Source organism: Chionomys nivalis, chromosome 1, assembly GCF_950005125.1.
Source record: "Chionomys nivalis chromosome 1, mChiNiv1.1, whole genome shotgun sequence".
Classification (NCBI taxonomy): Eukaryota; Metazoa; Chordata; class Mammalia; order Rodentia; family Cricetidae; genus Chionomys; species Chionomys nivalis.
Genome location: NC_080086.1, coordinates 105,388,103 through 105,414,439, shown reverse-complemented (window position 1 = coordinate 105,414,439; position 26,337 = coordinate 105,388,103). Strand labels below are relative to the sequence as shown.

General features: G+C 48.3%; 1 protein-coding gene across 3 annotated transcripts in view; it reads left to right on the top strand.

The window, feature by feature from the left end:
• Rnf144a (ring finger protein 144A) overlaps positions 1-25,996 on the top strand; it is a 125,045-nt gene extending 99,049 nt beyond the window's left edge. For all 3 annotated transcript variants that reach the window (XM_057784547.1, XM_057784539.1, XM_057784531.1), the window contains 6 exons: positions 64-168; positions 327-387; positions 6,655-6,862; positions 10,123-10,270; positions 14,014-14,103; positions 21,816-25,996. In XM_057784547.1, the coding sequence (XP_057640530.1) occupies positions 64-168; positions 327-387; positions 6,655-6,862; positions 10,123-10,270; positions 14,014-14,103; positions 21,816-21,947 (744 nt within the window). In that variant the 3' untranslated portion in view covers positions 21,948-25,996. The remainder of the gene's footprint in view (positions 1-63; positions 169-326; positions 388-6,654; positions 6,863-10,122; positions 10,271-14,013; positions 14,104-21,815) is intronic.
• Positions 25,997-26,337: the final 341 nt, after the last annotated feature.

Sequence of the window (26,337 nt, the reverse complement as noted above, 5' to 3'; positions counted from 1 at the left end):
ACACATCACTTTATCTTTGGTGTTTGAGAAGTATGGGTGCTTATACACTTTTCTTTCTTTCAGTGCCTGAAACAGTATGTTGAGCTCTTGATCAAAGAAGGACTAGAAACTGCAATTAGCTGTCCGGATGCTGCGTGTCCTAAACAGGGCCACCTTCAGGAGAATGAGGCATGTTCACGGAGGGAACGCATGATTTTGTCGCCTGTGTGTGGTGGGCTGTGGCTGGCTTATCCGAATCCTGTTGTTTTCTCCTTGGCCTCATGTTGCATTACATTTTAGCCCTCTGCATCTTACAATCCTCATGTCTGTTTTTTTTTTCTTTGCAGATTGAGTGTATGGTTGCCTCTGAAATTATGCAAAGATATAAAAAGCTACAATTTGAAAGAGGTAAGTGGCCTGCTGTGTTAGCCAGTGTTGAATCCCACAGAAGAAGGTGGGTAGCGTTTATGGAGCTTTCTTTTGGGAGACATGAGTGTACATCATTTGATGGGAGTGGGAAAAGACGCAACAAGCATGGAAACATTGCTGCAAATCGCACCTCTGAAATAATGTTGCGGTAGAATCCTCCGAGCCGTTCACAGCCTGGCTGCCTGGGCTTGTGACCTACTTGGCAGCAGGAGGAACTCAGGGAACGCTATGATTGGGGATTCTTGCTGGCTTAAGGAGATCCCTAGTTTGTATTTTTCTTCAGCTGGGTTTGGGTCTAATGGTTTCAAACTCTTAGGCTCCCCCTGTGTTTAAAAGATAACGGTGTGCAAGGAAGTCCCAGAGCTTGATACCCTTGCAGGTACCATTGTTGAGCACGGAGTCTAGATTCATCCCACTCTCTTTCACTACCCCTTGAAGGCTTAGACAGCAGTGCTCATGAGTAACTGAGCCTTGGGCCTCAGTGAGTATCCCAGGTTGACATACCACAGTCCACACCCATGGCAACTGGGTGACTTCTGCGGTTTCTAACTCTAGTGGGAAATTCGACCGTGTCTCCCACCCTGAAAACCAACTTCTCTGCTCCTGCTGGGCCCTTAACAGACCTCTGCTTACTAGATCCAGTCCTGGTGAAGACAGAGAAATGGATGTGTGGAGTATATTCAGAGGGGTGTTAACTTCTCTTGATGATTCCATTGCCAAGGCCTGAGACATGCCGAATGTTGGGTGAGCTCCACCGTTGTAAGATGATGTTTGGAAGAACCTAGAGGCCCCATTGGCTCTGCTCTCAGAGACTTGAGGTCACCTGCAAAGAGAAGGTCAGAGACAGTGCAGTGTGGGGTGGCTCCTGCTGCAGAGCCTCTAGGAGGGCATCCAGGGAGTGCCTTGACCATACAGCAGGAGCTGCTGTGACCACGCCTCCTCTCCCTAGACACCGTGAGTCTGTATCAGAGGTCTGCTGTTGAGCCAGACCCCAAGGTGATGTGCCTGCGTGGAAACGCAAAATGCAGGGCAGGATGCAGCTGTGACAAAGTGGCCTTGGATGCTCAAACGTGTGAGGCATCAGAAGAAAACAGGAGCAATGCTAGAGATCATCTCTAATTTACTTAAAATATAATATACACACACATGTATACATATATGTGTTTATGTGTATGGATGGATAACTTCAAAAATCAGTCGGGGCTGGAGAGAGGGCTCAGCAGTTGAAAACACTTAATGGTTCTTGCACAGGATCCTGGTTGGGTTCCCAGCACCGAGGTGGTGGCTTGTGACCATCTCTAACTCCAGTTCTGGGAGGTCTGATCCCCTTTTCTGGCCTCCATGAACATGGCATGTGTGTGGCTCACATACATTTATGCAGGTAAACACGTGTAAATTGCATATATGCACATGAAATTAGATTAAATAAATGTTTTACAAGGCCAATAAGGATTTTTAATGACTTTAAAGTTTGCCTCCCAGAGTCTGTTTCTTTAAATGGTTCGGGTCACCCTGGGACAGCTTACCTTAAACCTAAGGCCCTGCAGCATTAAAGACAGAACAAGGAGTTATAGAACTGATTACTTTGGATCTCTGAGAACCTCAGACTCTTTCAAACTCACTTTCATGGGCTTTTCACAGAGACTTAGAGTTGTTTCAACCACAGGAAAATGAGCTATCTGTGACCTCAAATTCAAAAGTGTAGCTGGGTAGGTTTTTCTGCCAGATAATTTTGAGCTTTCTTTTTCCTCTCGGTGGTCTGGCTTCATCTAAAAGATCCTGGCTCTTGCACCAGAAATGAATCACCTTAACTTAGGTTAGAAAAATAATGAAAACTCTCACTGGAAGACATCTTAGCAGCCTAACGCTGAGTGATGTTTTAAAAGGACTTGGACTTAGTACCACAGAAGTACGGGCCAGATGGAATGTTATCAGTGGGACCTAGAACACTGCGTATTCTAGCCAGCTCCTTAGACTAACCTAGAGATAAGATCAGAAAGCTCACTGTGACCTGCTTCCTTCCTTCAAAGTTTAGTCTAGAGAGGACACCTTAGGAGGAAACTCATTTAGATGATTTTCTAACAGTTTTAGTTATGGAGAAGTCCTACAGTGATTTTAGGCTTCAAAAGGCTCTCTATTCAGCCCCGGTGTGTCTGACTGACCCAGAAACCTGGATTTTTATTTTAGATTCTTGGCCTGTCTCCCTGAAGTCTTTGACCATCTGGAGGCTAGGGAGTGTTCTCGGGTACTGCTTTTGCTTTCTGGAACTTTCTGCCCCACTGGGCTCGCTCTAGAGAGAGGGCCACGGAGCATGCTCTTGTGCATGCCTGCCCTGTAGCATCTGAGTGTGTGCCAAGGAAGACGGAAGGCTACTTATGTTTCTTTCCAGTCTTTCTGGAAGTCCATGCTATCCCAAATTGATCCTTTTGTTTATTAAAAGAAAAAAATCTCAGAGTGATTAGTAACCTGGCCAGATACATTTCCAGCCCTAACAAGAACCAGAGTCATCAGTTTGCAGTATCTTCCCAATAGGGTCTAACCCACCACTATAAGGGCACTAGTTGAATCAATTAACACAGCTGCAGTGAGTACATGAGGGTGTGTTGGATGCTGGTACCTCAGAATACTTTAGCATCGCATCTGTCTAAAAATGTAAACAGCCTTTATGAGAAATGATCAAGCATTTTCTAATAGAGCTCTTGGGATCTGCTTCACCAAGGGTCCTTGATGTGGGAAGTCCTTCTATATATGTGTTGCTTTTATTGGTTAATGAATAAAGAAGGTGTCTTAGGCCCGCACATGTCAGACTACAGATAGGTGAGGAAAACTAAACTGAATGCTGGGAAAAAGAAGGCAGAGTCAGGAGATGTCATGTAGCTGCTGCCAGGAACAGATGAGCCAGAACCTTGGCAGTAAGCCACAGCCACATGGCGATACACAGATTAATAGAAATGGGTTAAATTAAGATGTAAGAGCTAGCCAATAAGATGCTAGAGCTAATAGGCCAAGCAGTGATTTAATTAATATAGTTTCTGTGTACTTATTTCGGGACTGAGCAGCTGGGAATGAACAAGCAGCCTCCTACAACAGGTCCTGAAGAAACTTATTTTAATCCCAGTCTCCTGAAGAGAAGTTCTGCAGGATAAGTATGTCTTTGGCAGAGTGAGGTTACAACTGGCTTATTTTTCTCCCCCAAGAAAGCGTGACTTGCTTCATGTTAACATATCTCATGCACATACATGTGCATATATAGTATAATAGCTGTACTATGCTATATAAGACACAGCATGGACAGTGGGTTCTTAATAGACACGGTGGCAGGAAAGCTGAGAGACGCGTCTATACATTCTAAGAGAAGCGCATGAACGCTCTCTGCCCTGAACTTCATTACAGACTGATCCCTGCTTGTATGCACAGCTGGAAGGATTGAGCAGTGGGAAGAGCAATGAGCATGTTAATAGATTTCTTCTAGGGGTTGGGGTTTTCTTGTTGGCCTCACAGTGCAAGGAGGATGCTTGGTCTGCTCAGAGGCAGATTACTTCTCTTTGCCTGTAGTGAATCTCTCCATGTGGTAATAGGCAGGGCCATATCATGGCCCTGAGTAAACCAGCCATAGACTTGAAATTGCTGCCATGGAAACCTCCCTTAGGTCTCCCCTCCATGCCACAGCCGAATGGACCTTCTTTGATAAAGTTACAAGGTGGCCTCTCTCACTGCCATCAGAAGTATATGAAGAGAAACCTGTCCCAACCTCACCCCCCACACTTACAAACTGACATAGGAGTGTCAACAGACAAGATATAGGGGTTCCCAGGTCTGAGACCAGAAGCCTACTCCCAACAAGGTTCAACTAAAGCATGATATTAAACAGAAAACCAGAGGCCTGGGTCATGTCACACATATAGCATGTTCCCCTCTCCCCAGAACTTCATTTAGTAGCTATGCAGATAGAGTGCACCATATTGGTCTGAGGCCAGGCCAGCTCCCCCAGCACATGCCCACAGAGAGACAGAGATAGAGGGCTGGTAGGTGAAGTCGAAGTTGTGTGTTGAAGGGTAAGAACTGCTAGCAGAGGGAATCCTGAGGGTTCTTGGACTGTGGGAGCACCTTGGGGATCTCCTCCCAGCATGTACCTGAGGTCTAGGAGGTTTTAGGGAACTCTTAGCATCCCAAGTCTGCAGCCACATGTTCAGTGGCCATAAACCTCCTTCAGAGAGCAAACACTGACACCCAAGTTGGACAGTAGCGACGGTTCATTTTCTCGGTGTCAGGGGCATTTCAGAGGTTTTACAATATTTACTGGAGTCTTATCAGTGTGGGAAATAGATGCTCAGTCCTGGAGTCCGCTGTTATCACAGGCACTATCTCTGGCCCTCGCTTTCATACCAACAAGTTCCTTTTATGCTTTTGATGAGCTTACCTTAATAATAAGGCAAGAAGGAGTCAGCCCGCCACAGCTAGCAGACCAACCCATCTCCTACTCCCCCCCCCCCCGCTGCTATAATTTAGGTTTCCTCAGAACCTTCATTTATGGGTTGTAGCCTGCTCTTAACCCCAATAGCAAGCCAAGTTGATGTTACAGAAATCCTCAGATCATGTGGTCCTTAGTGATGTAAATAATCCCCACCCTGCCCTTTACAGAGATGGGCCAGTAGAGGTAAGATCATGACTGAGCTGACGGACGTGCTGCTTCAGCACTGGACAGACTGCCCCCCATTTTTGAGGAACATGGAGCCCTTAGAAGGGCACACACAAGCATATGAGTGCTATGCTGCTTCAGACCTTGTAACTGAACTTATTTGTAACTTGTGATTATTTGGCTCACAAATGGAATTCTTTAAGTCCATCACAGTGGGAAAGGCATGGTGGCAGGGATGTGAAGTGACTGGTCTCATGGCCTCTTCAGTCAGGAAGCAGAAAGAAATGAATGCCTGTTCTTAGCTCAGTCCAGGACCCCAGTGCATGGGCAATGGTGCTCCCTACAGTTAAGAATGAGTCTTCCCACTTCAATTGTCCTCATTTAGATGCTGCCTCACAGACATGCTCAGAGGCTATGTGCTCAGTGATCAAGTTGGCAGCCAATGCTAATCATTGCGGCCCTCTGCACTCTCAGGCGCCTGGGTGTCCCATTGTAGGGCTCCTGTCTTTGAATCAGGTGAGCTGCAATGGATTCTGGCTACCTGGGGTAGGGCTGGGATGTTTGCCAACAAGCGCCCTTTGCTTTGCACATTAGTAAACACCTTTTTGCAAACTTTCTCACCAAAATTCAGTGCTCCCCAGGTTGCTTCCCGAGCACAGCCGTACTCCAAAGCTGAAGGCCAGTGACCCATACAACCTTAAGATGGCCTTGTGATCCGATGGCCTGCTGTGGTCCCTGTTGGAGAGTTAGCCTCCTGTTTGCACCTCCCACCACACCTGGTGAGAGTGCAAAGTCCCCCAGAGTGGAGGGAAAGTGAGATGCCTGGCTGGCTCACCGCGGAGGCCAGCTCAGGACAAGTTGTAAGTGCGGGTTTTGGATCAGGATTGTGAAGGAAGAGGAATGCCACAGTATCCTGTTTTTAAAGTAAATTTCCTGACCAGTCCTATTAAGAAAGGCTTTGCAGCAGCTTGGGCTCAATCTGCAGGGAAGGCAAGTTCCTGGTTTTACCCAGGCTTAGACTTGGCAAGAGAATCTGTCTTGAATGTGTGAATTAACCGATTAGAAGACTAATTACAAACCAAATAAGACACCTCATTCTAGAAGTGCCATGGTGAAAACCGTGGTTTTGTATGCCACCTTAGACGGTAAAAAGGCAATAAGACTATGGCAGCCTCTTCTTTCCTTCTCCCTTTTTACATTTCAACAGAAATTTACCAGTGGCTGTGTGCAAACCTGGTACTGGGCCAGGGCTCTTACCTGACTGCAGGGAATGTGTCCTGGTGCTGGTGGGAACATGGGGTGGGGAGGTGCAGTAAAGATCTGGTGATGTTGGTGTTCAGAGAAACTGGGCTGGGTGAAAGTGTAATGGCACTGGAGGGTAAGATGGCAGCGGCAGGAGCCCTCAGCATACTGGGTACAAGGGTGAAAAGGTGGGAGTAGCTTGGGTGAGGTTGGATGAACGTCTGAAGTGTGTCTGGCTGGTTCACGTGGATGTCCTCCATTCCGACTGCCTTAGTCAGTGCCCCAGAGGCTCTCTTCCATGCTTACCCTCTCCGGTGCCCGTAGTGTCCTGCATCTGATTTTCGTCTTCTGTCTCCTTGTACCAGAGGTGCTCTTTGACCCTTGCCGGACGTGGTGCCCAGCATCCACTTGCCAAGCCGTGTGCCAACTCCAGGACATAGGGATTCAGACCCCCCAGCTGGTGCAGTGCAAAGCCTGCGACATGGAATTCTGCTCTGCCTGCAAAGCCCGCTGGCACCCTGGCCAAGGCTGCCCCGAGACCATGCCAATCACCTTCCTTCCTGGGGAGAGCAGGTACCGCTGTGTAGGAGCTGTGGTAGAATCAGTGGGCAGGACACTGTAGCTAGCAGAAGACGTAGGCTTCCTTTATGAAAGTACTACCTGAGAGCATGTGGCTGTCAATCACTGGCCTCAGCACAAGGTCCATATCCTGAGTCTCCTTCAGACCTGTGGTTTTACTTGTGAGAATATTTGCAAGTCCCTGGGAATGTAAAGATGTGTAAGAACCCCCCCCCCCAACTCCTCTCTCTTCCCTGCGTGAAAAGAGAGATGCACGGTGAGCGACACACCCGGACTAAGTCCTTTGCTATCAGCAATTTTCACACAGCTACCCTCTGTTGGAGGTGATATGAAATAGGGGTGTAAGAACAAGACCACCGGTCATAGTGAGTGCTGGTTACAAACAAGACCACTAGTAGGTCCCCAGGTACAGGAAGCTAAGAGCCCCACAACTCTTTAAAATCGAGTCTATTAGAATATGACAAAACACTACTGAATTTCTTCCCTCTTGCTTCTCCCAGTCAGATAGCCCAGCTGTTTGCCCAGGTGGACTTTGTAAATTAATTGCATCGACCTTAGAATTTAACAGAATGAACCATACGAGATTAATACTATCAGGGGCATCGCTCCCCAGCAGAGTGTATACTGCCATGGAGTTCAGCTAGGAGAAATGGCCTTACTACTGATGGAGAGACTATCATGACTGTCCGCTCCATAACCAAAGGGGTCCCTCCCTGCTCTGATTTCCTTTATTTTCCCATCTTCAAGAAGATATTCCAGCCATGCCCCAGCCTCAGATCCTCTCTTGATCTCCCAGCCCAGCACTGTCATCTCTCAGTTTGTACGCTGTCTCCGTGCCTACACTCTTGCACCATGTTCCTTTTTCAGACCCTCCTTGCTGCCCTGTGCAGGGCGCCCCTCCCTTCTGTCAGCTCTGTCACCAAGGTGGGGTGGATGATGGCATCCTTTGCTTTCCTGCTACGGTTTGGATGCATTGACCACCATCCAGGACTTACTCTGTTGTAAATCACTGTTTTTATGGCTGCTGCTTCTGCCCTCAGGGGTGATGCATGCTTGGCGTTTGACCTGGCACACATCAGGCATTTGATACTAGCAAAGATCATTGAGTTTAGATGTAGGGTTATAGAAGCTTCCAGACTCTAGGAAGAAACATGCTTGCTGTGTGGCTTGATTAAAAGTGATCGGCAGAGATTGATTTCCAGGGAGGCAGAGCCAGAAGCAGATGAGGCATCTACTCAGGGAAACAGTCCAGTTTTTTGTTCCTTGTCAGTGAGTGAGTGAGTCCTGCCTCTTAGCAGGAAGAACAGGAATGGAGGAGCCAGCCCAAGCATTCTCCCTACCTCGGATCTTGCTTGGGTGCCGAAGATGCTCTCAGTCAGTAGACTTCTTGCCTAGCATGCAAGAAGCCCCATGTTCAATAACCACCTTGCATATACCAGACATGATGGTGCATGCTTATAATCCTAGCATTCAGTGGGAGCTGTCACCAAGTATCTTTCTGGATTACTTTCCATTTTATATTTTGAGGCAGGATCTCTCAGTTGAACCCATAGCTTATCAGTCAGCTAGACTAGCTAGCCAGCTTGCCTTGGGGATAGGATACCCTGCCTGTACCTGTCTCTATTCCTGAGACTAAAGATAGGTAGCACACCAACCCAGTTTTTAAATATTTAATATTATAATGTATAATATTATATATTCTGGTGATCCGAACTCCAGTCCTTGTGCTGGTATGGCAAACACTCTTCCCACCGAGCCATCTTCCCAGCCTTCCACAGAATTTCGTAGCCTGTTACCTCTCATTGGTAAACAGAGAACCCCATTCACTCAGGAGGTCACGCCTCATGGCACTTAGGAAACCTGTAGGCACAATCCTGAGGAATGTTCACTGCTAATCATCAGACAGGTCATGCTAAGGCGTCATTTAACTCTTGTACATCTTGTGGCCCTTCAGAATGATCCTCTGTCGAGATGCCTGCTAATAGTGCCACCACCTGACTTCAGCTGTGTGCTCGGACAGCACTGATTATTGGCTCGAAGGGGAGCCATCTCTTTCCAGGACATACTGGATTGATGCTGAGGATTCTAACAGAGTACTTTATGCACCCTTGCAGTCTGTGGTGTCTTCTCTTGGCCTTTACCACTTCTTCTTCCAGATGTTGTCATGAATATATATTTAAGAGAATAGCCCTGTTTAGAAAAATGTCACAGCTGATATACCTCAGCTGTGCCTAAATACCTGTTCTACTTTGGAAACATTATCAATGTTGACTTCTTGCTACTTCTTACCCATTACTATCTTCATCACTGTGCCGTTGCTGTGAGAAGACAGCACGGCCAAGGCACCTCTTCTGGAGGAAAGCATCTAACTGGGGACTGGCTTAGTCCTTCAGAGGATTAGTGCGTGATCATCGTGGCAGAAAGCAGGCAAGCGTGGTGCTAGAGCCTTAGCTGAGAGCTTTACATCTTCATCTGCATGTGGGGGTGGGGATGGGAGACACTGAGCATGATGTTTCCAAAGCCCACCCCCAGAGACATATGTCCTCTCACAAAGCCATACCTACCCCAAAAAGGCACCTGTCCTAATCCTCCTAATCCTTCTCAAACACTCTCCAATGACTACGCATTTAAATATGGTCTACAGCAGCCATTCTTATCCAAACCAGCACAGTTACTTGGCATGAGGAGGGTGCTTTCTTAGGCTCACATTGAAGACTGGGGCTTGTAGGGGTGTCCTGTAGCTGGTTTGTGGAGGAGCCAGCATCTGCTGCCAGACTTAGGGCTGTAATAAGCATTGCACATCCATCCTAGGTCCTCCGGGACATGGTAGTGACAAGCAGGCCAGGTAGCTCTTCTAAAGCAAGTGTGTATCTTCATGTGTGTATGCTTATGACTTCTTTGTTCTGACAAGACCAAAGTGCATAAAATGTATTATCCACTCTTTGGGAAATGCACACATTGCTGAAGCTCCAACACCATTCTTCAGGTTTCCCCAGTATAAGCTTCAGGCTATATATAAAGTTAGGTACATGCTGATGTTCTTTTTGTTTTTGTCTTGTTTTTACCCTATTTGGGCAGATTCGCTCGCCATACTTTTGTTGTTTGTTTCCCAGGGTTTTCGTTTCTTTGTCTTTAGTACCAAGAGGTCTGAGGTCCCTGTAGTAGAGAAGTGCTCGTAGGTGCTCTCAGCACAGCCCCACTGCTGGGTCTCTTTTGATCCCCACTGCACGACCCTCATCGTGTGTCTCCCACAGCTCGGCCTTCAAGATGGAAGAGGGTGACGCGCCCATCAAGCGCTGCCCCAAGTGCAGGGTGTACATCGAGCGGGATGAGGGCTGCGCGCAGATGATGTGTAAGAACTGCAAGCACGCCTTCTGCTGGTACTGCCTGGAGTCTCTGGACGTAAGTACTGGGCAGCCTCCCACGGCAGCCATGAGCTCTTAGTTCAGGTCCATGGGAGAGGAAGCTGAAGATGCTTGCCCGGGAAAGCTGGAGGCCAAGCCGGTGGCAGAGAAGTAACACCAGGGGATGATTCTCCTGTGTTTATGGGAATCCAGGTTCCCTGAGGTGAAGCTTGGTACCGATGCGGGATAAAGAAGCTTAGGGCAGGCTTGGGGTTCACCTTTATGTTGAAGAATATTGGAGTCTTTGAAAAACACCTGGGCTGGCAGAGTAATAATCCCTGTGAGGCAAGAAGGAAGTCTGGTTCAACTTGACTCAGTAGCCGGTGCTGGCTTAAACCTATCAAGTCCAACCTGGGCAGTTTATTTTAGCCATATTTAAGCCCAGTAAAATTTGGGGAAAACGTTTCCTGGTATAACACAATCCTGTGTGCACAAGGAAACACAGTTACACTGAAACTCTCTCCAAGTACATGTCACTTCTTCCACGGAGATGAGTTCTAAAGATAGGGTTACCTGTGTGGTCTTAAAGGCCTAGGGGAGAAACTGGGACCATCTTGGTCATGCAAGCAGCAGGTCATGCAGGTACTTTGCTCCCAACAGAGGAAGATGTGCTGAATGTCTTTGGGTGTCGTAGGCTAATCCTGATGGACTGGGTATTGTGATAGCATACGACAGACTGGGTGACCAATAGCAGACATCTGGTTCTCCAGTTCAAGGGCTGGAGAACCAGACTATGGCAGCTGACAGATGGGTCTGGTGAAGACTCCATTCTGGTCCTTGTATGACTGTCTTCTCCCTTGGCCATGTTGGGAAGAGCAAGCTCTGGTCTCTCCAAGGACACCAATCCTGTCAGGGACTCCTTCCCCATGACCTCATCTAAATTTAATCACCCCCAAAGGCCCACCTTCAGACACCACCATACTGAGACTTGGAACCCTGATGAATCCCAGAATTTGGGTGGTAGGAAGCACACTCAGTTAGTGGAACAGTAGGAAAAATGAAAGTACACAGCAGCAAAGCAAGCTGGGCATTGAGGAATTTCTATGCCGCATCTACATAGAAAGCAAACATATATTCCCTTTGCTGTCTGTCAGAATACATGTGTCTAGCCTCAGACAGCAACCGTCTGCCTTTGTGTTCTCCATGTCCAGCCCCTTATGTTCCTGCTGCTGCTATAATGGTTTCTCACTGCCTCTTTCTCTGGTTTCCTCTCTGCTGCTATGATAAACGCTTTGATCAAAAGCCATTTAGGAAAGGTTTTCTTTTGTTTGCTTCTTTGTGTGTTAAATTTTACAGGAAAGTCAGGGCAGGTGCTGGAAGAATCCATGAGAAAATGCTACTTGCTGCCTCTCCACTCCCAGCCTGCCTAGCTGTTACGGGCTAGGGCTACCTGCCTAGGGGATAGTGCTGCCCACGGTGGGTTGCCCTCTTCCATTTCAGTCAAGACAATGCCTCACAGGCAGGCTCACAGTCCAATCTGATCTTGACAGACCTCAATTAGAAGTCCCTCCTTGGGCGATGCTAGGCTATGTCACATTGACAGATGAAGCTGAGCAGGAGGGTGATTCTCCACAATGACTTTGGTTTCGGGAGAGTTTGATCATGTGTCCTTTAGAAGACTATCAAATTACCCGTTAAGCATTGTAGTTAGCAACGGGCCAAGTGAACTGAACCGCGCCTCCTGATAGGAGCCTGTTTTTATCTGCTCTGGATGGCAGTGATGGTTAATTTTAGGAGAAAACCATGATGCGCTAAAGGGCGACACAAAATCATCTCTCTTTAAGACCCAGTGATCATCGTTCTATGGCATCAACTTGACTGAATTAAAAAAAAAAAAAAAAAAAAAAAACAAAAAAACTCCTAGGGCATTAGAGACACCTATGTGTGCGGACATGGGACGTGGGTGTGTGGAGTGTAAAGGATGCTTTCAGAGAGGATTAACCGAGAATGGAAGCCCCACCCACACACACTCTGTCTTTCAAGTGCCAGCGTGAGACATGAGGTTTGGGTTAAAATAGAGGACAAGAGATAAGACAAAACTTAACAAGCTTGGCCAAGGTGTGGCCCTGTTGTTTGCCCATCATTTTCTGCTGCCAGGTAGCCTGACAAGTCAGAAAGGTGTGAACTCTTCCTGAGGGAAACACACACACACACACACACACACACACACACTGTCCCAAATCTGGTACCAGGATTCAGCCTATTTCTTCCCTCATCTTGAGGCTCCTGGCTAAATCCCAACTCCTTAGAGCTCAGTATTTTCCAATAAGTCTTATGCCCAAAGGGTTTGGGGGTGGCCCAAGTGTCTCTCTTTAGAATATTTCCGCCTGTGGAGTGTGGCCTGGGAATCTTCATTGGCCACTTGCTTCCTAGGAGGTTTTGCTCACCAGCTGGTACCCACTTTCAAAGATGGAGAATAGTAAAGGCTTTAAAGCAGCCGATGCCGTGTGGTATGGTGTGTGCTTTAGAAAGAGCTTCAGAACTTTTTCAGAGGACCATGAAACAAGATGCTGTGACAGTCAGACTAGGGAAATGAGACCAGTGTGCTTAAACTAGTCTTTTGGTAACTGCATGTACATTAATGTGAGGGTAAGGACAATTAAGAGTACCAGAGGAGAGCTCACAGCAGGCAGAAGTGGCCAGATGGAGTTTCGACAGGTGCTCACCTGTCCTGGGAAGGTGAGCCAGCTGCGGAACTTCTGCCTCTAGTGGCCTTTGTTTAGAGAGCCGAATCATAAAAGCCAGGCTTTATGGCCACCCGGCCATGTATTCGCACCCTGAGAGGCTTGACCTTAAGTCAGCAAACTCCAGGTTGGAGCCCTTTTCAGCACCAGAGGCAGGGTGGCTTCTCTGCCTCACTAGCTATAACAGAGTTGACCAGAGGAGACAGAAGTTGGTGGGTGGTGGTATCCTAGGTTTCTCTGGTTTTCTTGTCCCTTGAGTCATATTGGACCCTGTGATCATTTGCTCTTTTCTTCAAAGGAAGCTTCCTGTTGGTGGCCTTGGTTGGCTGTTGGTACTGTCTTTTACTGTTTCCTATTGGTGATGGCTGAGCAGGGACTCGGGGGGGGGGGCGTTGTGCAGAGAATACCTGTCCCCGATACTCAGTGGTGCTTGAACATATTGAGGTCCTTGAGTGGTGAGAGCCCTCAGAGGTGACCGACACAGTGAGCCCTCAGCCCAGCCACCTGGAAGTGACTCTCCTAAGAGTCCACGTGGAGGGAGGCATGGAACAGACAGTTCTCTGGGTACTGACATGGGATGCTGGCTCACTCTAGATGGGAGGAGAACTTGTGGGTAGAGAGGGTGGTTGCCTGACTGGTTCTTGACTAAAGAGTAACATTGCAAAGGGTTTCTGAAAATCTGCCCTGAGGGAGGACTGGCCAGGTGAGAAGCTGGTCTGGTCTCGTTGGATCTGACACAGACCAACCTGGAGGAAACTTGATCTTCCTCTTCATTAACCTGTTGGTTCAAGCTTCAGAAATGCCACTATACTCAGGAGACCCTTCTCCGGCTCAATACTGAGATCTGGCCCCAAGACTCCCTCGATCGAATGAGGCTAACAGTTCCCCCTGACTGTTCTGTGGGAAAGGATGGTGGTCCGGAGGAGCAGTACCCGAGTGTCTGCCCATTCCCTGGCTATCACCCTTGCCTGTGTCCACATACTGTGTGTCTAGAGCCTAGAACATACCAAGAACTGGAGTCCCATGTTCACAGCCGACCTTTCTCTGCCCTTCGTAGGATGACTTCCTTCTGATACATTACGACAAAGGGCCTTGTCGCAACAAGTTGGGCCACTCCCGCGCATCAGTGATCTGGCATCGAACACAGGTAACGGGCTGTTTACCTTGAACTTTGAGATCAAAAAAACGTGTGTGTGTGTGTGTGTGTGTGTGTGTGTGTGTGTGTGTGTGTGTGTGTGTGTTAGAAGACTTTCTAGTAATGCTGATGGCCTGGCACAGTGTTTGAATATGTGTACATCGGTGTCTAATATCAGACCTGTTACTTGCACGAGAATCCTGACTTTGGCCATGACCAGACCTGCCTGCTGACCATATTGTTACTCTTGGTCCTTGGTGAAGAGCTGTCTCGAGCTGTCCTGAGAGAGGCAAGAAAGTTGCTAGCATAAAAGAATGATGGGGAAGTAAAAGAACATCTCTGCTGTGTGCAGAGCCTATAAATGGCTCCTGGGTCAGCTGATTCTGCAGTGTCGAATTACACGTGGAGGGGGGTTTAGCACCTGTGTGCCAGCCACATCTGAAGATGTTCCTCTATGGACCTTGCCTTCTATTAGGTGCAAAGGGCAGAGATGACGAACCAGCAGACTCCCCCGTGACATAATGTAGCTACGGAGTGAGGGATGGGGAAAGGCTCTAAGGTGACATGGTGGGAAGGTTCCTTGTGTGTTAGTGCTACTTCTAAGTGTCAAGGAGTAAAACTCTGTATACGAGAGGCAGGGCAGAGAAGACAGGGTGAGTGAACAGCTTGGATTGTGGACGGACAGGGCCATGTAGATTGTAAGACAGGGATTATGGGGTTAGTCTGGGAGATTACATCTCTGGGGGCTTTGCCAGACCTGGATTTGATTTACACTGAAGTTGGGAACTACAAAGGGTTAGGGAAGTGGAGTCAGCTTTACTCCCCAGTTGCCTTGAAAGGGGCTTCTTTACCAGGCTTTCCCAGGAGTCCTCCGAGGTCACTGTGCCAGTCCATCTAAAGATGGAGGAACAGTAGCCTAGAGCTGGGAGTGGGTCTGACTGTAACTTCATTTCCTTGCGCTCCTAGCTCCAGGTTGATGGGGATGGAAACCCATGAGTGTGAGTCTCTGCAGCGGAGCTGAGGGGATTCCCAGGAAAGTGTTACTTAGAGCAGGCAACCAACTGCTGACCAGGCCTGATGCCCCCTATCCATTACCTGGTTGTTATAGTGCGTGAGTTGCCGTGGGGTTCTGTGCTTTTTAAACAGCATCATCTCAAGGCATCTATGCGAGTGGGTGGCGGAAGTGTCACCCACGATGACAGGGTTGTCCTCATTCCGATGAATGCAGATGTATGGTGTACCGCGTTTCAGAAACACGCACGCCATGGGAAAGGGAGCACAGGACATCAGAAATGAGACCTGGATCGAAACAGATGAAAAGCGATGAGCAAACCAGGGCTCAAGGATAAGGAAGGCCATCCCAGCAGTAACCTGAGTGTGTGAAGTAGCAGGGGCAAAGGGCAGACGTGTGTCTGTCCACGAGGGAGACCGTGTCCCTGGAAGGCTTCTCTCACCCACATACTTTGTGCATTTGCCCGCAAGGCTATGTCCTGTGCTAGGTCCCCGTAGCTTTCCGTTTTACCCAAGCCCAGCACACCCTGGAGTGCTCATGGCCCCCAAAGACCCCTTTATTCTTGTGGTTTGCCTGGCTCGGTGGCTTGCCTAGAGAGGCCCTGTTCCTCTTCCAGCCTTCCTGTTCTGAATCCAGTTGCACCTCCCCTGTTTCCTCCCTGGACAGGCTCCCTCCCTTAGCTCTGCCTCCAGAGACTTGTTAATGACACTGAGAGACAGAGGTTTATCATCTGTCATCAATAGCCTCGTGACACTTTTATTGGGTGTTTACAGAGTCTAGACTAAGTAGGGACCTGGGGCGTCATTGTTTCTTTTGCTTAGGGGCTTGGCCCCAAATCTCCCATGCTCTCCTGCATCTGCTTAGCCTTGGTCTTTGATGGAGGTGGGTCTTGTATTTATCTGTTGCTTTCATTGGTTAACTAATAAAGAAAACTGCTTGACCCTAATAGGACAGAAAATTAGGTAGGCGGAGTAGACTGAACAGAATGCAGGGAGAAAGAAGCCGAGTCAATGAGTCGCCATGATTCTCCCACTCCAGACAGACGCAGGGTAAGATCTTTCCTGGTAAGCCAGCTCGTGGTGCTACACAGAATATTAGAAATGGGTTAGATCAATATGGAAGAGCTAGCCAATAAGAGGTTAAAACTAATGGGCAAAGCAGTGTTTAAAAGAATACAATTTGTGTGTTGTTATTTCGGGGCATAAGCTAGCTAGGTGGCCAGGAGCTGGGGCGGCAGGAACACAGCCCTCCGCTCCTATTACAACGGGTCTTCATTACCCATGGATCTCTGTTTCCTGCCCACACCTGGCTCTGAGATTCCACCTGTACTCCGTGCAGCTCGTTTAGGCCTTAGTTCCGACTTGAATAACATGACATCACCATCCATCCCTCGGGAATAGGCTGCCATTCCATCATTCCTGTTGCTCCCACATATGCTTTTCTTTCTGGATGCTGCATCTGTCTTTCCTCTCGTGGGACGTCAGCCTGTCCTTGATGCAAGGGTTTGCTTATCCGTGTAACCTCAATGCCCTGGTCCTGTTCCCGGAGTAGAGACATACTTCAAAAACAGTCATCAGATGAAGCAAAGTATGGACCTTTAAGTGTGGCTTTGTGACAGTGTCCCCATCCTCCTTCCTTCAGCTGCTTCCTGGATGTGTAGCATGTTGGAGATAGGGTGGTCGTGGTCTTTGTTCTGACTCTGCAGGGTCTGTTCCTGGTGAGCCGATAAAGAGGTTGTGGGTTCTGAACACCTGGAGAGACAGACAAGCCCCAGCGACAGATGTGGTGTCAAGTGTGACATACACAGAGTGGCTGGAGAGGACGTCGGTGCTCTCCAGAGGCCCACACACTCCTCTGTCCACCTTTCGGAAACCGGTCCATCGAAGAGATCGCTTCTGCTTCCTCTGCCTGGTCTCATGCTTCTCAAGTCCTATCTGCTGCCGTCCTAGCTGGCTGCTGTCCTGGCAGCCACACCTTCCCAGTGGTGATGCTTTGGACAAAATCCAGCACCTGGGCACATTCTAACTGAGCCGGTTCACAGGCTAGAATCTGGGGGTCCTCAGAATATTGCAAGGCAATGTGAGAAGGGAAAGCAAGGATGTAACCTGTTGATAATCCAGGCTGGAAGACTGTAACAGAACAGAATGAGGCAGGAGTAGGAGTGGGGGTGGCTTTATAAGACCACATGTGCTGAAAGCTGTAACTTAAAGCAAAGTCACTTTGGAGGAGGAGAAGGTATGGGCCGCCACTCAATTTGGTGAATCAGCATCTCTCTGCATATGGAATGTATCTGATGGTAACGGGATCAGACGTGACCTGGGAAGGGAGAGAGTGGGCACCGTGGCATAGGCTAAGGCTGACCCTGGATACCCACAAGTTTTAGAGCCCCAGGAGAAAATGCTCCACGGTCTCATTTAAAGATCTCCGTATCACACGTAGCATCATCCCCCCCTCTACAAAGCAGGCCAGAAGCCTCACAACAGCCCGAGGCCCCCTCCTGCTCCTCTCTCCCACACACATCCCTCCCATCCATTTCAAAAACCTGCTCCAGTCTTGTCTCCCACATAGTCTTGTCTCTAAAGCACCCTGGACATAGCATGTCTTAAGTCTTAAGCTGGGGCTTTTGACTTGGATTTGACAGGCTCCCGCAGGTAGGCACATGCGATACTCTGTTATCCTGATGGGCATCTCAGCACCCACTGTCTACTTCTGCACCAACTAAAGTCCTGACATTGACCCACCCACCCTGCAAACGGGTCAGATGACTTCCGTTGCCACAGACAAAGCCACTGCAGAGAACTTCATGAGAGTCGGGATTCCGGGAATGGTTCTGTCTGTGGCTGGGGGTCCTGCTCAACTCAGAACTCTGTGGCATTTACGGTCAACATCAAGTCTAGCAAACTGTGACCACAGTGTTTGAGGGTGTTGTCCTTGGTGTATGGTGATTTTGTGGGTTCCTGCTTCCTTACTTTTATTTGTTATAAAGTTTTGTAACATCATTCTAGCAGACGTGGAGGCTTTGCTCCTTGGAGACATTGCAGCTAGTTTTTGTCAGTTTTCTGAGTATAAAGCATTGCGTGCTACATTTCACTCAGCCCCCACTGTCAAATGCTCTCTCCATTCCAACACAGTTGCATGCTGTGAATGAGAAAGTCCCTTATCTTGTCGAAGTTTTGCACACGCTTGCACATGCTCATACATGCATGCACACACACAAACGATGCACACATGCATGAGCATGCATATGCACACACACGCACACACATGCACACATGTATCTGTTCTGGCAAGGACTTCTGTGGAGGTCAATAGGAGCCTAAGGTGATGGTGGTGTCTGAGCCGGCTCTGGCGCTAACTGTTCGGAAAGCCCTTATGAGTTTATAGGTAACTGAGCCTCAGTTGACGATGATAGATGTGCCCAACATCCAGCCTTCTTTTGAGTGTTTAGCATAAACCCCACAGCTGGGTAGTGTCTACTGGCTTTGTTCCATTGCCATCTCAGACTCAAGCTGAAGTGCAGATGAGCTGGACACTCGTTTTCTTAGTCCTCACTAGAGCAAAGCTCATCTTTCAGGACACAGTGTCTGCCGCGAGAGTTCTGTCCAAGCTCCCGTTCCTCCATGAGCAGCAAAGAGAGACTTTTCCACTCCGGTCTAGTCCATCCAGGAAGCTCAGTTCAGCCCATTGGGCCAACCGGTTTTCAACTGTGCATTCTCTTGTGCATGAGAAGATATGAGCCATGTGTTGCCCACCCCCCTCCCCTGGGTGAAGGACTGGGGTTCCCGCAGAGCTGCCGGACACTAGAATGAGCGTCTGAGGCTGGAACAATATTGGAAAAGCACATTGGGTCATAGATTTCGCATCTGTAAAATAAGAACATGCAGACCTGGATGCAGCGGCATGTACCTATGGTCCCAGGGCAGACTACAGGGGAGTGGAGACAGGGTGTTGCTGGCCACAGTCTAGTCAAATCTGTGAGTTCACGTTTAGGGAGAGACCTTATCTCAAAAAAATAAAAATAAAAAAGTTGGAGTACCACTGAGGAAGACACCCAACGTTGGCCAATACACACATGTTCACACACCCACACAATTGTACACACAGATAAATAAACTTTTAAAAATGAGAATACTGGACTGGAATTTAATCCAGAGACTCACTGAGGCTCCATCTTCTTAGGCCTAGTTTTGCTCCCTCAGTGAAGTCTAAGGACCTCGCTCACTTTTCTATAGCTTTGATTTGGACTTGGTCTTCCCAAGTTTGAATGCAGTCTGGACTCTCTGGGAAGACCGTTGACCACGTGCTATTTCTCTGACATGGTCACCAAGCTTGTGTTCTGATCTAACAGCATTGGCTTATCAAACTCACATGGAGGCATGTTGTCTGGCAGCCCTCAGTGCTTTCCAATGCTGATGTAACCATGTGTGTAGTGACCTCTCAGGAGCCTGGGCCCATCTCTCTATCCCCCGTGTGCTCCAGGGCCTGACCATCATGTCCTGATGCGTTCATCTAATTATTCTTTATCAATAAAAGCTTGGGAGTCAGATATTTTGGTAAGAACCTGAATGGCCAGAGAAGCGGCAGAGAAGTGACCAGTCCCCTGTCGCTGTCATTTCTCTGTAAGGGCAGCATCATTCCTAAGAGCTGAGACATCTCTCCAGCTCCCATGGTCTTCATGTGATTTTCACACATCCCCTGACCTGATTGGTGTAATCCTGCCTCCAGCATTATTCTTATCCAATGGGGTTCTTGGATGAGGCTCAGCGTCTTAGTTATCAATGCACTGTGGTGTCTTGTATCTATCACATTTATAAGTGTGGGCGTGCACTGCATGCGTGCACTGTGCTGTATGTATATATGTGTGTGCTTTGTTTCCCGGAAATATTCCAGTGGAGTTCTTTCCTTCCTGTGTGTTTGATGCTTTACTGTAGAGTGGGCCTTAGAGATTATTTGTTAATTCTGAAGTTGAGAAAACAGACTTGGAGAAGTCATGTATTTATCATTTTGAACACTAGGTGGCAGTCTAACTCCACATTCAGCTTTCAGAAGGCTAACTGTGGTTGATCCAAGCAAGACTAGGGAAAAGAAGACCCGGTTCATTTGAAACAGCCCCACTGGCTGGTGTAGATGTCAGCAGGCCTTCATGTGAGCTTTATTCCTAGAGGAGGGGGTAAAAACGAGTTTTCAAAAAATCAAAATATAGCCGGACAGTGGCAGTGCACACCTTTATCTGGAAAAAAACAAAACTAAATAAATAAATGTTAAAAATAATAAAAATATTTAACAGTCCATGTTAGGTTTTAAAATCCAGAAAGGCGAGGGTAGCTCAATGTAATGTCCCATGTCCCTGTCATGCTAGTTCCCTCATTTGAAGGTTCTTGTCCTTGCCCTCTTAGACACTAAACCATTTGGACATCTTTGTCTTCTCAGCCATTTCCTGTCCTCTAACAAGGTAGGCCTCTGCTTCTTGGATGACCTCTAACTGGAACTAACCCACTTCCTGTATTAGGTTCTAATGAAATCTTCGCCTTAGGCAGTGTTCTGCTGGAGTGTCGGGTATCTTTGGATTTGTAATAGCTAGCCATTGTCTACCAAATTATGATTGCTTGGGGGCGAGGAGAAATCAGTAATTAGCTGAATACATGGAAAAGTGGATGGGGTGGGATTCATGACGAGAAAGGACTACAAGTATACGCAACAATGGTTGGTTGGATAGACAAGGAGAGAGAGGAGTCCATGGCTGATGGTTAAAGATGTAATGGATTAATGACCGTGTAGATGGTGTCTGGATGCACACGTGGCTCCATGGAGGGGTGGAGGGGATGAATGACCGTGTAGATGGTGTATGGATGCACGCGTGGCTCCGTGGAGGGGATGAATGACCATGTAGATGGTGTCTGGATGCACATGTGGCTCCGTGGAGGGGATGAATGGCCATGTAGATGGTGTATGGATGCACATGTGGCTCCGTGGAGGGGATGAATGACTGTGTAGATGGTGTCTGGATGCACACGTGGCTCCATGGAGGGGATGAATGACTGTGTAGATGGTGTATGGATGTACGCGTGGCTCCGTGGAGGGGTGGAGGGGATGAATGACTGTGTAGATGGTGTCTGGATGCACACATGGCTCCGTGGAGAGGTGGAGGGGATGAATGACTGTGTAGATGGTGACTGGATGTACGTGTGGCTCCGTGGAGGGGATGAATGACTGTGTAGATGGTGTATGGATGCACGCATGGCTCCATGGAGAGGTGGAGGGGATGAATGACCATGTAGATGGTGTACGGATGCACGCGTGGATCCGTAGAGGGGTGGAGGGGATGAATGACTGTGTAGATGGTATACGGATGCACGCGTGGCTCCGTGGAGGGGATGAATGACTGTGTAGATGGTGTCTGGATGCACGCGTGGCTCCGTGGAAGGGTGGAGGGGATGCATGACTATGTAGATGGTGTACGGATGCACATGTGGCTCTGTGGAGGGTGGAGGGATGAGTGTGTGAATGAAGGTGCAGACGAAGGGGAGCTGACTAGATGAATACAGAGGATGGATAGCTATGTGGATGGACAGGCTGGATGGTGGGCCTGTGGATGGAGAGAAAGAAACATGATTGGATGTGTGGATGGAATGGTGGGCCGTGCTCCAGCTTAAACTTCAGCTATGGAACTACAAACCAGTGCCCTCACCTCTCCTCTCTGTTTCCCTTCTAGGTGGTGGGAATCTTTGCTGGATTTGGGCTCCTGCTCCTAGTGGCCTCCCCTTTCTTGCTCCTGGCCACACCCTTTGTACTTTGCTGCAAGTGTAAGTGCAGTAAAGGTGACGATGACCCGCTGCCCACCTAAAGGACGGCGTGATGCTGGGACAGATTCCTGCCTCGGGCCGTGTGGCTCCCTACCCCTCTACCCCTCCCTCACTAAACATGTTTCTTGCCTTATGTGCCCCATTGAGCTTCAGTGTCCGGCTTCCTGCAGAGATTTCAGGGATGACATCAGCCAGTGGGCAGAGGCCTCGGTTGTGGTCTCCTCCAGGGTGTGGGGGAGGCAAGGCAGAAGTGGGTAGGGCGCATCCCGCAGGGTTCTTCTGTGTCTGCAGACCTGGCCTGAGGTAGCATCAGCTGCTCATCAGGCGGTTTCATCTCCCTGGCCATAGACTGGGAACGTCCCGCAGGAGCTTAGGAGCCCCACTCAGATGAAGGGACGCCTTGGCTTCAAGATGGCATCGTGTGGTCAGGAGAAGTCTTCAAGACTTAGGACTCTCTTCAGCCAGCACCTGATTATCTGACTTGAGAAAATCTGTTTGTGAACTGTTTTTACTCCTAAAGGCATTTAGTAAAATCCTTTTTAGAAGGCTTCCCCCCCACACACTTCTGTCCACTGGATAGTGAAAATCAACAAGGTGCGTCAAAACCATCCTATGCCTTTTCTGAAATGTACATTTTATGAAGTTATAGATAATTGACTTTCCTGGCCTGACCACTTCTTCCAGGAGCTACAGAAAGCCTTATGCCCACTTTGTGTTTCCTCTTGGAACCCGCTGTCATGACTGTTTGAATGCCATGAGCTGTGTCCTGTGACCCACATGGGCTCCTATTGTCGGGTTTCTTTGAAGATGCCAACACATTCAAGGGATCATCTCCAGCTTAACATCACGCCCCTCCGCCCCTCTCCCCTGTCCTCCAGTGCAGCTCACAGGGCCCATTCCTTCTCCCAGGTGGCAGCAAACACCTTGGAGTATCTCCAAACCAGGTGTTTTACTCTGAAGGCCTCTGCTTCCACTCCTTGCCCCACTTTGCAGATTGGTGAGGCGACGAGGAGGGTTAGCACCATCCCTCCCTGGGCAACCCTGAGAAGTTGGGTGGAAATGCTCTGAAGTCTTTGCAGTGTTCAGATGTTTTAAGTAATTTGAACAACCATGTGGCTCTTAGGACACAGGCCCAACCCTGTAGTTAACCAGTGTGTTCTTGCTAGGAAAAAAACAAAACATATAAAGAAAGAATGGAAGGAAGGAAGGAAGGAAGGAAGGAAGGAAGGAAGGAAGGAAGGAAGGAAGGAAGGAAGGGCCCTTCTGTTTCACTTAATTATTCTGCTGAGGGGAGTGAGTTTGCGATTTGGTCCTTCTTGGGGACTGTGTGTTTCCATGTCAACAAGTGTAAGATAGTAAGACCCAGGCACTCCACTGCTGACTCCAAAAATAGCAGAGAGAGTTCTTTCTTTCAGAATTGATTTTCAGAGCCCATCACGCTCCCCAGGAGCAGGGTGGGGGTGTAGAGGTTTGCAGGGGGGCGGCGGTCTAAAGGCTTACCGAGCATCCTACAAAGAAGTAAAGCTAACCCGGAGTCCTGTCACCTCAGCCCTCGTTCTCACAAGCCCATGGCCTCCGTAGTGACTGTCTGTGTGACTCTACACTTCCGGGCCAATGTCAAGTCCTAGCAGGCACTGCCTGTCCAGGAGTGACTTCATTTTCTTTCTTTTTAACTGTTGGTGAGTGAGGTGGTACAACCGCTGGCTTCTCTCCTGCTGGTATTGATTTTTCTTTATTAAGCTAACGTCGTTTAGAAGCTCAGTCCACATCAAAACCACGCTCAGAAAGTCGTCCTGTAGTTGAAATGGAAAAGTTCACTAGCCAGGTGTGACCTCTGAGACTTTTATTCTGCGTGAAGCCTGGCCTTGAGCCTCTGTGGTTGGAAACAAGGGGCAAGGTGGCCTGGCTCTTCTGGAAAGGACTGACGATTTTATGTGAGTCTGTGGCTGGATTCAAGACCTCAGGCCTGGAATTTGTGTGCAAAACCATCCGGCCACCACCCTTTAAAATGCTTCTCAGAGGTGGCAGGCAGCCTGGGCCCTGGTTCCAGGGGTGCACAGGCAGACTTCACAAGACCATGGTCCTTCCCACCCTGCCTTGACCACAGCTGTCTGTCTCGTTGTTTGGTGGCATTCATCCTTGTGGTAGGAGCAGCAGCCTGTGTTTCCAGACCGCAGCTCAGGCTCCCTAATCAAACATGGAGTCACCTTGTATCTGGGAGACTTCTGAAAGTTCACACACCTCTGTGACCCCACCTACTCACACTTCAGCCCACAGTGGTCTTTCCAAGCACATGATTGGACGCAGGCAGGGGCCGTAGGGATGCTGGGGCTGACCAAGTATGGACAGAGGATCCCTGTCTGCCGTGAGCCTTTGTATCAAGCATACTTGCTCGGTTGGATTTAGTAATAAAAACTAACTCGTCCACTCCCTCTAGAAACACCAGCAAGATCACACTGAAATATATAGACTTGCATTGTTCCCTGTGGGAGTCCTTTTAGTAGAGACTTCCACACCTGTTTATTATGGACACTCAGCTTGAACCATGTGTGATGTAAAATGCACGTGGAACAGTGAAGATGCCCCCTCCCCCAGATGCAACTAGTCTTGCTGTGAGTCCTGAATAGCCTGAAGTGCTCTGTGACCATAGCAACATTTCTGTTGCTCAGTGTGGTTGGTCAGAACTGAGATGGACCACTTTCTTGATGGAAGAAGACTGTTCAGTCCTGAGCTTGTGGAAGAGACCCTTAGTGACAGGCTGTGGGCTTGGCCAGTAGGGCTCCACTGAGGGCCTGCTGGCCTGTGGGTTATCTGAGGCATTGGGTGGCTGACCCTGCCACTGTCTTACCGGGTGTGCTAATCCCTGCCAAGCTCAGCCCTGCAGCCCATGGCTTCATAGACTCCCCAGGGTGATGCCCTCAGAGGCAGGCATGATCCGTGTTCATGGAGGACAGAGAACCAGCTCCTTGTGGGGACAAAGATTTGGGTTCCGTGAATTATGGCCCGCCTCTCCACCTGGGAGTAGCTCAGACTGTGGAAGCAACACCTTCCCCACTTTGGTATCTATCTTGAAGAGAACAAATCCTCTCTACAGTGTATTGTTCCATAAAACAGGTGTAAGATCCTAGCCAGATTTCCCATTGAATACAACCCCTGGGGAGGAAGGCTTGTCAGCCTTGAACATCTGACTTAAAGATGAATTTATTTTTTTCCACTGGACTTAGGAAAGGGAGAGGTTATTTCATGAATTTGAAGTGTTTCCCTTGTCGCCTTTAAAAATTAGGGGACTGGAGAGAAGGAGGGAGGGTTTATTTTGTGTACTTCCCAGATTCCTACAGATAAATAAACACACCTGTGAATATATATATGTAAATCACAATGAAATCTTCAAGGGAAACCACTTTGCATGTAGACAATTTCATGACGGTTTCCTTTAAAAAATAAAAATACCAAAGCTTGTTTCTCCCTCACAATGAACCCAAACCCTTATGAAATTAAATGAGGTAAAGAGATTATAACTGACTGTCGCCAAAAAACTCAACCAGGAGGGAAGGGCTTATGTTCAAATGGTTGCTGATGCCCCATGATTAGGAGAGCCCACTCTTGGCAGTTAAAACCCTACAATCTCTCCAGCCCTCCTGGCTTGTATAATCCTGTCTTCCAAGATCCCAAGGCCCTCCAGTTAGGTGTAGCTGTGTGCCACGTGCCTGACTTTTCTTTGAGACTTTGCTAATTTTGCCTCGAGTGTATTTTAGTCTTGTATAAAAACATGCATGTGTCAGTTATGCGCACGTGCACACGTATGCATTCTGTATTTGATGAGTGGTTACAGTAAGACCAAACAAGCAAGCAAACAAACAAAAAAATTATATATGAGAAAATTGCGTTTGTGGTTTTGAAACGTGAGTACACTTGGTACCACTAACACTGTGACGTGTAAGAGCTGTTTGAATGCCTTTCCATGTTGTGATTTGTACTTTAGAACCCTATGGACACATTGGATTTATAATTTCAATACATATTTTAAATGTATTGCGTCTTACGTCGTCTGTCTCCCCTTTCGAAGGGATTTCTTTTTAAAGATATTTTGGCTGGAATACAGGTAAATTTTTGTATACTCCCGCCTGGCTCCATCTTTTGTAACTGCTTCGCTGACTGACCTGAAGATTGGGTGGTGTGAACGGCGGGAGGTGGGAGGAGGAAGGGGAGGCAAGGAGGGAGAGAGGGGATCTTGCCACTTGGAACACAGCATCTGTATTTGGAGACTGTTCTTTACTATGACAAAATAGAAGCCACTAACGACTTCTTTCAGCTCCTGGTTGGAGAGGGTGCCAGTCTTTTACAGTGAGGAATGGAGGGCAGAGTCCATGACACCATAGGCCTGTGGCTGAGACTCTTTACATCTCAACCAAGTCGCGGGCAAGAGAGGGA